Raw genomic sequence first — 14,131 nt, 5'->3', positions numbered from 1 at the left:
GCTTTATTCCAAAATGTATTAAATTCCTTTTTTCTCTCTCATCAATCTACATACAATATCTCACAATGACAAAGCAAAAAAGGTTTTGTAGAAATTTTTGCAAATTTATTAAAAATAAAAAACTGAAATATTGCATGTACATAAATATTCACACCCTTTACTCAGTACTTGGTTGAGGCACCCTTGGCAGCAATTACAGTCTCAAGTATTCTTGGGTACGAAGCTACAAGCTTTGCACACCTATATTTGGGGTATTTCTCCCATTCTTCTCTGCAGATCCTCTCGAGCTCTGTAAGGTTAGATGGGGAGCATCGCTGCACAGCTATTTTCAGGTCTTTCCTGAGATGTTCAATGGGGTTCAAGTCTGGGCTCTGGCTGGGCCACTCAAGGACATTCACAGACTTGTCCCGAAGCCATCCCTTCGTTGTCTTGGCTGTGCTCCATTCATCTTTCCCTCGATCCTGACTAGTCTCCCAGTTCCTGCCACTGAAAAACATCCCCACAGCATGATGCTGCCACCACCATGCTTCACTGTAGGGATGGTATTAGCAAGGTGATGAGAGGTGCCTTGTTTCCTCCAGACGTGACGTTTGGCATTCAGGCCAAAGAGTTCAATCTTGGTTTCATCAGACCAGATAATGTTGTTTCTCGTGGTTTGAGAGTCCTTTAGATGCTTTCTGGCAAACTCCAAGCGGGCTGTCATGTGCCTTTTACTGAGCAGAGGCTTCCGTCTGGCCACTCTACCATAAAGGCCTGATTGGTGGGGTGCTGCAGAGATGGTTGTCCTTCTGGAATGTTCTCCCATCTCCACAGAGGAACGCTGGAGCTCTGTCAGAGTGACCATCGGGTTCTTGGTCACCTCCCTGACCATGGCCCTTCTCCCCCGATTGCTCAGTTTGGCTGGGCGGCCAGCTCTAGGAAGAGTCCTGGTGGATCCAAGCTTCTTCCATTTACGAATGATGGAGACCACTGTGCTCTTCGGGACCTTCAAAGCTGTAGAATTTTTGTGTACCCTTTCCCCAGATCTGTGCCTCGATACAATCCTGTCTCGGAGGTCCACAGACAATTCCTTTGACTTCATGGCTTGGTTTCTGCTCTGATATGCACCGTCAACATTGGGACCTTATATAGACAGGTGTGTGCCTTTCCAAATCATGTCCAATCAATTGATTTTTTTCTTTCTTTTCTTTGGAAGTCATTTGAGTTGATTTAAGGCCATTATAATATAATTGAAGTGTTTGGAAGAGTATTTTGAGTTGAACTTACTATAGACCAATTCAGTGCCTTGTATAGGTAAAACATCTCTTTAATTTCAAGAGTCATATGATTATTATTTTACCGTATTACTGTGCATTTTTAAATCACAGTACGTGTTATTTTTGAGTAACCTAATACTTTTGTGTGTGAATTCTATGAGTCAGCTGGTTTATCTAGAACATACACATTGTTGGGTTTTAGAAGACATATTCCTGTCACACTTTTATATCCTGGGAGACAATTGGAGACACATAGTAGTGTGCCTAGTCATTCCAGGTGGAGGCACCGCGCTAAGCATCATTGGGCGCAACACTCTGTCCTCTCAGATTAGAAGGGGCATTGGAAGGGGGTTACATTTGAGCCACTGATTACAACTGAAGTGCGTATCATGATCAGGCAAAGTTAGTTGAGGTCTACTGATACCACCTGCCAGTGACCTATTTGTTATCATGTTGGTCTTATATTGGTCTCATATCATAATGGTCTCCTATGATCACATATTGCTATTCATTCACTAATAAGTTCCCAATTTATTGATATCCCCATCGAGTTTATTGAGTTTTTGTTTCGTTTATGTTCATTGCTTTCATTTGTTCATTTACCCACTGTTTCATACAGCTTCTCAACTATTGTTAGTTCAATTAATTAAACTGATGACTGCTGTGGATTTGACTTTATTCAATATTGAAGAGATCACAGATTTATTAAACTCGAAACATTTTCAAATTATTTTATTGATCTTAACAGCCCTGAGTGACATTTAGTCATTCTAAGACAGAATGTGATGCCCCCGAATCATAATCTTAAATTTAACCAAACTCATTCTTCCAAATTCACACGTTCACTGAGATATCGTACCTCAGTATGCTACACATATATTGATCTGCCTCTAAAATATGTAAATGAAATCTGATGAGAATCAAGATGAAATAAAATGTTGAAGAGATCCTCTTTTTTCTTATTTGTGGCATTACCTATTGGTTCTTTTCAACATACTTGAATACATCTTTGTTTATCTGTACTCACTATCTGGATTTAATTTTATGAGGATTTGACCACTGTTCCATAGGTTATGGTGAGTGCTGTATTGGGCCGCACCCTTTGGCTACTACATTGGTTAACAATGTCCCACCTTTGTTGATCTGGTGGAGGTGTATTTTCATCTTTGTTTATTTATGTCCCCTAAAGCTATGTACCACATTTGGTTCCAAGATCAACTGGTAATGGGTCAACAACTGAAAAGCCTTGAGGGGAAAACTATTTCTTAACATGCCAATAGGCCAAATTTCCGATATTGATTTAGGCTTAGGAGTCCTTAGGCAAAACTGAAGAGAAGCGTTAATGGATATGTATGCAAAGTGTTGTTTCAATTAGAATAACAGTGCATAGAAACTTGACTACTTGTCATGACCGGCTCAGAGCCATGACAGAAGAGTATGAACATGAATTACTGCTATTACTAGTTTTCCCTGTATAGTAAGGTGCATACTTGTAATATAAGGTAGTTGTAACTGCATAATAAGGTGCATACCTGTATCATAAGTAGGGTTGTGTTACTTCATGTATTCGCACCATGTATTCAATACAAGCCTCGATTCATGGAACACCGTACACTTAATGGACTGTGGAGTCGTGGAAGAAGTGTATGTGAATAAACTGAAGATATACATACACAATTTTGACTAAGCTGCAGATTATTTGTTTTTGCTTTTATTTTCAATTTTGTTTGGAGGTAGAAATTAAATAAACAATAACATTTATTCGTATACTTTTTGAGTCAATGCAAACAATATAATTAAATTGTATTCCAAAACATCAACAAAATTGTGTTTAATATTGACATGACTCAACTGTTTCGGTCGATTGTTAGTAGTAGGCCATGACTGAAAACTGAAAAGGAGGATATTGCATTGGCAGCTCAGTGGTCCAGTGGTTAGCACTGTTGCCTCACAGCAAGAAGGGCTTGCGTTCGAACCCCAGGCCATACCTTAAAACTATGTATGCAATTACTGTTCCAGGTCTTAAAAGCAGAATCTATCATAGAGGGTGGGACCATATGATTAGAATTAATTGGTGCGCAAATCCACACTGAATGTAATCCAAACCTTCTCCAACACTACACAGATTCTGAGAGAATGATATACCAAAGGATTACACTTGTAGCTTTACAATTCTAATGGAAGAGCTGAACCAAGCAAAGCCGGTAGTGAGGTTTTACCACAATGTGGCGATTTAAAGTCATGCTGGTGTCTCCATGGATTGCGCACTCAGCCAATGAAACATATTTCGTATATACGCTGCCCTGGCCTGTATTAATGCAAGGGCTTACCGGGGCTCGTGCCCCGGGGCCCGACGACGTGAGGAGGCTCACGAGTGTTAAAGTGTGTTGTTACCTTCTACTAATGAGACGTTACAACTCGTTTCAACCCCACGGGGCTATAAACTTTAATAATAACTTCGGCACGTAAGGTTATGCATCACGCTCGGTCCGTTATTCCAGGTGCAACAACCTAAACGACCCCTGTGTAAACAAGGAACTAAACAATGGTTCCTAACAATAGTTCCTATTGTTACATCCTTTCTCTTTTCAGTTTCTTTTTTTTTTAAAGAACCTTTAATACATTTGCACAACATTTGTGATTCACTTTTTTTTCTTTTTCATTCATGCCCCCCCAAAAGTCCATTAGTGCTACAGATCCATTCATCTATGTGAGGTCACAAAGTCTTTCTCTTACGATTGTGTTGTTACCTCCACACACAATCCGATCCCGAATGAGCGAGTCTCTCACTGTCCCAAAGTTGCATGTTCTTGCCAACACTCTCAGTTCCATGACATAGTGGTCTATATTTTCCCTGGTGCCCTGTTTTTTTTTGTAAAAAAACGATAACGTTCCACAGTCTCGGTAACGCTGGGGTCGCAGTGATCATCAAACTTCTCGATAACGTCATCTAACGTCCATGCATCCTTCGGTGTGTCGCCCAGTAACGTGTCCATAAGTTCCCTGCCGCTCTCCCCGACAAGATAGCTGAACAGTTTCACCTTCTGTTTGTCATCGGCGTCAGCCATGGCTAAATCCACATACAGAGCAAACTCGTCCCTCCAGGTCTTCCATGTCCTCGAAAGGTTGCTTGAGTCCAGACATAACGTTTGCGGTGGTTTAAGCCCATCCATGTCACACGGCAGTCTCACGCTAGCAGCTAATGCTAACATATACTGAACGTTGCTTAGGAACACTAACCGCTCTCCCGCTCCTAGAAACTTTTCCGCACCAAACTTCAAACCGAGTCGTCCGCCGCTGCCACCATGTTAAAGTGTGTTGTTACCTTCTACTAATGAGACGTTACAACTCGTTTCAACCCCACGGGGCTATAAACTTTAATAATAACTTCGGCACGTAAGGTTATGCATCACGCTCGGTCCGTTATTCCAGGTGCAACAACCTAAACGACCCCTGTGTAAACAAGGAACTGAACAATGGTTCCTAACAATAGTTCCTATTGTTACAACGAGGCTCGGGGTCTTTGTCTGTACTCCCGACTGATCTCTGTGTGTGTGTGTGTGTGTGTGTGTGTGTGTGTGTGTGTGTGTGTGTGTGTGACGGCCGCTGGCCGCCCTCGGGGGCGGGGGGGGGGACTTAATTGACAAATCTGCTGTGCCCCCATGCCACCCACAGTCACGTTCCCAGTCCCACTCAGCACGTCACCATTGAGGTTGGGCCGGGTATCTCCTTCGGCAGCAGGTGTTGGCAATTTCCATCAGGCCAGTTACCATCTGGGCATCGCTCTACTTAAGGCTGCTGAAGACAGACGTCCGACGCTTGAACGTTGACAACTGTACGGTTAGTCTAGTCTGCTGACGGCCTCTCAAGGTGATTTGCTATGAAGGTACATTAGTTTATAGTTTGAGTATTGCTTAATTGAACTGGTGCTTTTTTTTAACAGAGGCCTGTAGTGGTTATGGGGCTACATAATTCCCGTTATTGAGCTAGTAGGAACGTTAGTTTACAGCTGCTGTTTCCTCGGTTCGGGTTTACAGTGACACACTTCCGCTGCGCGGGTTTTTTGTTGTTGTTGTAATGGTGGAAGGAATAAATGGTGCACGTTGTGTAGCCGAAAGAGAAAGTTGTCACGACTCCTGCTTGAGCTCCTCTACAGGCCATCTCCTACAATTAAATAATGTACTTTATGTTGATACTTTAATATAATGTAACAATATAAAAATGTATATACTTCACACAAAAGTTTTATAAAATTAGGTGATTCGTGATTAAAGTCATGTGCATTTTTGCCAACCAGCCCTATCACAGCATTGGTTGGCACAATGTTAAAATGTGATCAAAATCACTAGCTATGCTAGTTTATGAACGGTTGTTAAATTAATGTGTGTGTGTGTGTGTGTGTGTGTGTATGTGTGTGTAGTGAATATGTATAGCCTATGAAACACACACTATTAATGCTGTGTGCCTGCTTGTGTGTGTGTGTGAGCTAAAGTCAGCAACTAGTAGCAATTGTGATCAAGCTAGCAAATATGAAACGTGATTAGCCTTTATTAGCTAACAAATATTACTTATTATTATTAAAAACAACACTGATAAAAATATCATCAAAACTGTGATACTTACTTTAGTCTCAGGATCAAGAATGTGATGACTGCGGAATAGGCTAATAGCTAGCTAGCTAGCTAATTTTCTGAAAGGTCATGACCACAATATTTTTGAAGGGACAGTAACTAACAGCCTATTAGTAGGCCCGCCCTGACCCGCAACCCCGTCACGCACGCACGCACGCACGCACACGCACACACACAAACACACACACACACACACACACACACACACGGCACAGGAGGTACAGACAAGTATAGGCTACATGTTTACCATATTTTATAAGTTATTGTTGTTTAAACCTTGGTGTATTATACATCATTTGAAAGGTAACAGCATGATCTACCAGAATAAATGATAAAATATAGTTTCAAAGTAAAATCTACTTTAGAAGTTGTCTTTTATAGGCAACGTTCACTGAAAAACACCTTCCCGTTCACATCTTCACTCCACTTGATGGTGGCCATCTTGGATTTCTGGGTCAAAATAATGTCAAACTGACGTCAGAATCAGAATTCTCATGGTTGACTTATATGAAAAAAGTGTCACAGGCAGCCATCTTGAATTTGGCCCTCTAGCAAAAATGCCCGAGATTTTTGGGAGGGACATGGGAGCTAAATTTCTTTCAAAAAGTCCATAGAAGTCAAATAAATCATCAAAACATGTTAGCCAGAGAGTGGTCACGGAATTGAGGTTTTAGACCCTACTACTTACCTGATTTACGAAGTCAATAAAGGAGCAAGGACGCTCACTCTCCTGGCTCTTGGATAGGCGTTTGGCTGGCTGTTTATTTATGTTAACACTTTTGAAGTTTAACACATAAAGAGAACAGTACAGCACTGTCATCTGTTGATGTAAAAATACTTGCAAAGGCATTTGCTCGTCGAATAGAATGTATTTATTGTACCCTCAATCATATCAGAAGATTCATTAGACCGCAGCATTCATTTAATTGTAATCTTTCTTATTATAAATGAAGGAACTTGGGTTCAACAATTACAACTATTTATTAAAGTACTGCGAAAACTCAGCTAACATGTGCCCCAAGTATCGTGTGGTGTCTTCTTCTGCCGGAATCCTACAGACTACTAAAGACAATACTGGTATAGATTACAGGTAGGTGCGTTTGTGGCTACTGCCCTCAGGTGGTAAGTATTGGTAAGTATATTAGTATTACCTCCTATCACCACATCCCATTTCCTTTAGATGTAGCTATACACAAACAAACTATTCATCTAACCTTAGGAACAACTTCAAACTGTAATAAAAACATTCTTGTCACCCACAAGGATGAACAAAAACATTTTCAAACAAACATATATATTTTTTCAACAGCATAAACAAGCATATATATCTATTTTTAACAACATAACCAGGTTCCTTTAACTAAGCGTTCATGTTTGATTTCAGTCTTTCGTTCAAGACAACTCACAAGGATACAGCTCAGTTTAAAAAAAAAATTTTTTTACATTACATTACAGATTCAAACGGTCAGGTGCTTTGGCCTTGCGTTTGGATCTTCTCAGCACAGGTGACTGTTCAGGTGAGTGTGCAGGTGATGTGTTTCTCTGCTCAGCTGGTGGTTCAGCCGTGCATTGCACGACGTGTGGACTGCTAGTCCAGTGCAGCGACGACCAAATTGTATCTGGAGTCGTAAGCGGAGATTCCACGCAGGTGGAACAGCGCCTCAACATGCTGGAACCACGAAGCCAGGTTGCTCTGCCAGAACTCTGGGAGCTTCACAGCCGCGGCGAGGACGGCCGGCTGTGATAATTGGGGCGGCGTGGCCGAAGTGGATTCACACTCTTCTTCTGCTCCAAACATGTTCAAACTCTCTCTCCTCTGTCCTGATACTCCTGGATCTGTCAGCTGCGTTCGACACAGTGAACCACCAGTTCCTCCTCTCTACCCTCGAGGGGCTGGGTGTCACAAGCTATGCACTCTCAATGTTTGCAACCTACCTGACGGGTCGCTCCTACCAGGTGACATGGAGGGGATCTGTGTCGGAGCCTCGCAGACTGACTACAGGCGTTCCACAGGGTTCGGTTCTGGGTCCTCTCCTTTTCTCCCTGTACACAACATCCCTGGGTTCTGTTATTCGCTCGCATGACTTCTCTTTCCATTGTTAGGCGGCGCTACTTGTCCCACACGACCGCCCGCGGACATTGGTAAATACAGTCTCATTCGGCTCTGTTGAGTGAAGGGGCCCATTGTCCCCAAGCAGCGACCAGGCCTGCAACGTTTATTTGTTTATGCCGGCTTTTGGGGTTATTTTATTCGGGTTATAAAGTGTGTGGGCCCACCACTATTGTTACATTTGTGATACTGAGCAACAGGTATTTTGTGTTTTCTTTTACTTGGGGTATATTATTGTACCGCAAAAGGTACGTGCACTTGTTTTAAAGCACAAGGTGAATTACTCTGTTATGGTACAGCCAAAACATTCCTAGGGGTCCATTTAAAGCAGAGTATCTGCTATAGTACTGCTTACCGTCAAAATAATTAGGCCCAATCTATTTAAAAGCTATAGATAGTTAGCTGTAATGGAGGTATACTCACAGATAGTGTCATATTGTCCACTAAATAGATATAAGATTATCATAATCCTGGTCTCGCTTTATACAAATTATTTCCCACTCTATTCTATTTACATTTAGAATTTTATTTACATTTAGAATATATTTAAAATTGTATTTACATTTAGAATATATATATAAATAATTTTCCCATCTCAAAAGCACTCGTATGCTTGGGATGCACATTTGGGTATTTGACATAATTGATAATTGTGCGCCTGTTCGCATTGCTGCTGTCACAACTTTATTCATATTCCTAAATTCAATACATTACCTGTTTATATAAGGAGGTTGTCTGGTCCAGTTATTCCATTCTGAATAATAACTTGAGTTCATTAAGCATAATTTTGCTGGGTATAGTTAACTCTTATTCAGAATAGTATTAGTATATGAACCCGTAGCCCCACCTTCCTAGTTTATTCCCTTTCATGGCGTCTATAGACACAGAGTAGGGGGTGGGCACTACACGTGTAAAAAGACAACCAATTGAGAAGCCCTCCTGAGTTGTAACTGATGTATTTCTGTATGTCTGTATTTCCAGCTCTTGGAGCAAAATTCCTGGACTATTTTGGTGAGGATATTTACTTGCAAACACTCTGGACTCAGAAATAATTACACAAAACAATAATGGTTAATGATAAATGACACTTAGTATTGTACAATACAGGACAAGACAAGACAAATAGTATTATACAATAGGAGAACACCGCCCTGCATTCTCCCACCGTACTGTATGGAGCAGGGATGGGCAACATGAGCCAGAAAGGGCCGGTGTGAGTGCAGGTCTTTATTCCAACCATGCAGTTACACACCTGATTCTATTAGTCAACCAATGGTCTTTGCTAAGGACCTTGATTTGTAGACTCAGGTGTGTAACTGCTTGGTTGGAAAAAAGACCTGCAACTACACCGGCCCATTCTGGATTATGTTACCCACTCCTGATATGGAGATACACAAGCCAGACCCCAATGGGCCACGTCCCTGTATTCTCCCTGACCAGAGGAGTCACCTCCCTTATAATGCCTTTTCCTTGGACAAAGAAATGCTTACCCATTGGTCAACTTAAACCATACATTTTGCCTATATGTTGTACAGTAGGCGGGCTCAAACATCTGGTCATCGCCAGTTACACAGGATTACAAGACAGTGCAAACACATCCATATATGGAATGAGAGCGGGACCCCATTCTCGAACATTCTTTACCCATTTCCTCTCTGGGAAGAGGTCAGGGACTAGCACAAGATGACACAGACCGCCTTTGGTCAGGAGATTTGACCAGCATGGTATAGAGAGACGACTACACAATAATACACAATGAATGAATCAATGATAACTCTTGATGATTCATGTTTCTTTTTTTTCACATTCTGATTCTGATCCTGTTTATATAACATGTTGAAATATTGAATGTATCGTATTCAGATCCTTACTCAAACCCGGCCACTGAGGATACACAAGCCAGTGTTCTTAGTGCCGGTCCCAAGCCCGGATAAATGGGGAGGGTTGCGTCAGGAAGGGCATCCGGCGTAAAATCTTTGCCAAATCAAATATGCGGATCATAAATAAGATTTCAATACCAGATCGGTCGAGGCCCGGGTTACCAACGACCGCCACCGGTACTGTTAACCAGCAGGGTGCCGGTGGAAACTATGCTGCTGTTGGGCGAAGGAGAAGGAGAGAGGGAAGGCATGTCCAAAGGCAGCGAGAGAGGAGGAAGGGTAGGAGTGTGGAGGTGAGAGTCGGAACATTGAATGTTGGCGCTATGACTGGTAAAGGGAGAGAGCTGGCTAATATGATGGAAATAAGAAAGGTAGGCATACTGTGTGTGCAAGAGACCATGGAAGGGGAGTAAGGCCAGCAGTATCGGAGGTGGCTTCAAACTGTTCTACCACGGTGCGAATGGGATGAGAAATGGGATAGGGGTAATTCTGAGGGAAGAGTATGTCAAGAGTGTGCTGGAGGTGAAGAGCGTGTCAGACAGAGTGATGAGTATGAAGCTGGAAATCGAACGTGTATTGCTGAATGTTATCAGCACATGTGCCCCGCAAATTGGGTGTGAGATGGAAGAGAAAGAAGAATTCTGGAGTGAGTTGGATGAAGTGGTGGAGAGTGTACCCACGGTGGAGAGAGTGGTGAGTGTCGCGGACTTCAATGGACATCTTGGTGAAGGGAACAGAGGTGATGAGGAGGTGATGGGCAGGTATGGAGTAAAGGAGAGAAATGTGGAAGGACAGATGGTGGTGGATTTTGTGAAAAGGATGGAAATGGCTGCGGTGAATACATATTTCAAGAAGAGGGAGGAACACAGGGCGACGTACAAGAGTGGAGGAAAGTGCACACATGTGGACTATATCTTATGTAGAAGGCGCGATCTAAAAGGGATTGGAGACAGCAAGGTGGTGACAGGGGAGAACATAGCTAGGCAACATCGGATGGTGGTCTATAGGATGACTTTGGAGACCAAGAACGGGAAGCAAGTGAAGGCAGAGTCGAAGATCAAATGGTGGAAGTTGAAGAAGGAAGACTGTTGTGTGGAGTTCAGGCAGGAGTTAAGACAGGCACTGGGTGGTAGTGAAGAGTTGCAAATGAAAGTCAGTAGGAGCGAGACGGAATACCTATGCGTGAATGAGAGGGAGGATGCAAGGAGTGGAGGTGATGAAGGCATATGAGTTTAAATACTTGGGGTCAACTGTCTAAAGTAACGAGGAGTGCAGAAGAAAGGTGAAGAAGAGAGTGCAGGCAGGGTGGAGTGGGTAGAGAAGAGTGTCAGGACTGATTTGCGACAGAAGGGTACCAGCAAGAGTTAAAGGGAAGCTTTACAAGATGGTTGTGAGACCAGCTATGTTATATGGTTTGGAGACTGTGGCACTGATGAAAAGACAGGAGGTGGAGCTGGAGGTGGCAGAGGTGAAGATACTAAGCTTTTCACTGGGAGTGACGAAGAAGGACAGGATTAGGAACGAGTATATTAGAGGGACAGCTCAGGTTGGTCGGTTTGGAGACAAAGCAAGAGAGACAGGTTTGAGATGGCTTGGACATGTGTGGAGGAGAGATGCTGGGTATATTGGGAGAAGGATGCTGAATATGGAGCTGCCAGGAAAGAGGAGAAGAGGAAGGCCAAAGAGGAGGTTTATGGGTGTGATGAGGAAGGACATGCAGGTGGCTGATGTGACAGAGGAAGATGCAGAAGAGAGGAAGAAATGGAAATGGGTGATCCGCTGTGACGACCCCTAACGGGAGCAGCCGAAATTAGTAGTAGTAGTATTCAGACCCTTATCACTAAATTTAAAAAAAAGAAAGAAAGAAAGAAATAAGAACCTAAATGCCAACTTATAAGTGATCTTTCGTACGGTAATAACTCAAACAAAACAGACTCATCATCTAAATGGGTTAAGTTTCTATAGTGGTGCTGCAACAGCCCAACACTTTTTGAAGACATGTTTATATTATAATAAGTGGCAAAATAGAAGAAATTTAGCTAAGATTATGAAAACGTACCTGAAAACCTCCTCCATTCATTCAATAATACATAGGATCTGCTGTTAAACATATTTTGCTAATATTTAGGAGGCTACACACAAAACCCCAACTAAACAAACCAAGAAAGAAAGCCCTAATTCAATCAACACCCCACACTTGTCCCTCCATTTGCAGAGAACATCAGGTAGTTCCGTCAAAGGGATGTAGATAGGAAAACTACTGTCAGAAGAATATAACAAGGATTAATACGGGAATAGGTGTTATAGTTGGTATTAAATATTCTTTATACCATAAGGAGTATTCTGAAATTCGAACCAAATATTAGTGGCAGCAACAAAGAGTTTCACCAACAAGACAATAAGTCATACTTTACGCAGACTGGCACAGATTTCATAGTTGACCGGTGCCTGGGTAGCCCCAGAGCAGTAGTCAAGCACAGGTTTCACACCAGCAGGCATCGAGAACGTAAACATCTGCATGAGGGAAGTGAAGAACAGGAAAAGCTCCATTCTGGCCAGATTCTCACCAAGACATGCCCTTTTACCTGAAAGAAAATCCACTGTATTATTAGGGGTTGACGCAGTGATGCTTCAGAAACCATACTATAATGGTTCTGTTTAATAATCAAAACAATAATTCAGAGATTTTTTTTCTTCTAATAGTAGTTTTCTTCTATGGCTGCATTCTGACTTGAGCTTAATGAATATATAGATGGATTGGAGTACACTAAGTTTATGTTCCCACTTATGAAATAGCCTTCCCAGAAAGTTGAATCGATTCGTCTGGACACAACGTTTAGTGGGAGAAATGTTTCATCACTTATGTAAGTGCCTTTGTCAGTCTCAGCTGACTGCAGGTATGCCCAGCCAAGTTCCACAATGACCGATGACCGAAACCTGCGATCGGTTTAATGTGCAAATTGCCGTAGTCGTGACCATTAAGTAGAGTTACAATGCCGATGTGTACTATTCATAGAGGATTGGGGAATAGTTGCAATCACAGCATTGTAAAATGGAGACAAATGTACTCTTAACCACCAAACACCCCCCCCCTTCCCGGTTCAGGGATGGTCATGTCCTCTTCACATACTAGATAGCCTCTTTGACTCCCCGTTTAAGCCAGTGTTCCTCCCTATTAAGGATGTCCACATCCTCATCCTTGAATGAGTGGCCACTGGCCTGTAGGTGGGTGTAGACTGTGGAGTCCTGGCCTGACGAGGTAGTTCTTCTGTGTTGTGCCATCCTTTTCACCAGCGTCTGTTTGGTTTCCCCTATGTACAAATCACGGCAATCCTCCTGGCACTTAACAGCGTACACTATATTGCTGTGTTTGTGCCGGGGGATCTGATCCTTGGGGTGGACTAATTTCTGGTACAGCGTGTCTTTGGGTTTGAAAGCAACAGTGTTTGGAAAATATGTGTTAACTGTTCCAACACTCCCACCACATACGGAATCACCACTGGTTTATGCTTAGACAGCTGTTGCCCTTCTCCTCTCTTCGATCGGCTGGTGCACTGTTTGGGGTCTTCCTGGCTTTGACAAATGCCCAGTTAGGATAACCGCACTTAACCAGGGCCTGTTTAATGTGGGATTTCTCCCCTTCCCCGGTTGCTGTGTCGGTGGGGACGTTGTCAGTTCGGTGGGACAGCGTCCTGATCACTCCTAGTTTGTGCCCCAGTGGATGATGACAGTCAAACCTTAGATCAGATACAACTTCGCTGCTTTGTTAGGTTTCTGTAATTAATGAGTAGTAGAATGGCACCGAGCTAACGGTAAGCAACTAACAGCTTTCACATTTGTGCTTTATTCTTCTGACAGTTCATACCCGTTGTAAGTTATGTATAATGTTGCTCGTGATTAATTTTTATTGTTTCATTTTCAGAAACACACACTCACACACACACACACACACACACACACACACACACACACACACACACACACACACACACACACACACACACGTCTACTTGTCAATAAACATCGTTGAAGATAACAGTGGTCACATACTCCCAACTAGCTACAGTTACAGTCCAAGCTATCAAACCTTCATTATAAATATTAATTACAGTAATAACAATTATCAGATAAATAAAAAATTACAAAACACAAATAAAATAGGTTAGAGAGCTTCACATCAACAAGATGCATTCAATCATCTCATAAGTACCAAGTTCCGGAACATGAGGTACAGAGCACCATGTGCAAATTCAC

At 42.4% G+C, this 14,131-nt stretch overlaps 1 protein-coding gene across 1 annotated transcript in view; it reads right to left on the bottom strand.

Moving 5' to 3' along the window:
- Nucleotides 1-14,131, bottom strand: part of LOC130130544 (cytochrome P450 2J2-like) — a 123,603-nt gene that overhangs the window by 58,869 nt on the left and 50,603 nt on the right. The window contains exons 9-11 of the mRNA XM_056300250.1: nt 12,287-12,462; nt 6,576-6,644; nt 6,290-6,358 (exon numbers count right to left, since the gene is read on the bottom strand). Coding sequence (XP_056156225.1) covers nt 6,290-6,358; nt 6,576-6,644; nt 12,287-12,462 — 314 coding nt within the window. The remainder of the gene's footprint in view (nt 1-6,289; nt 6,359-6,575; nt 6,645-12,286; nt 12,463-14,131) is intronic.

This window comes from Lampris incognitus, chromosome 2, assembly GCF_029633865.1.
Source record: "Lampris incognitus isolate fLamInc1 chromosome 2, fLamInc1.hap2, whole genome shotgun sequence".
Lineage (NCBI taxonomy): Eukaryota > Metazoa > Chordata > Actinopteri > Lampriformes > Lampridae > Lampris > Lampris incognitus.
This window is presented reverse-complemented; position numbering and strand designations above follow the sequence as displayed.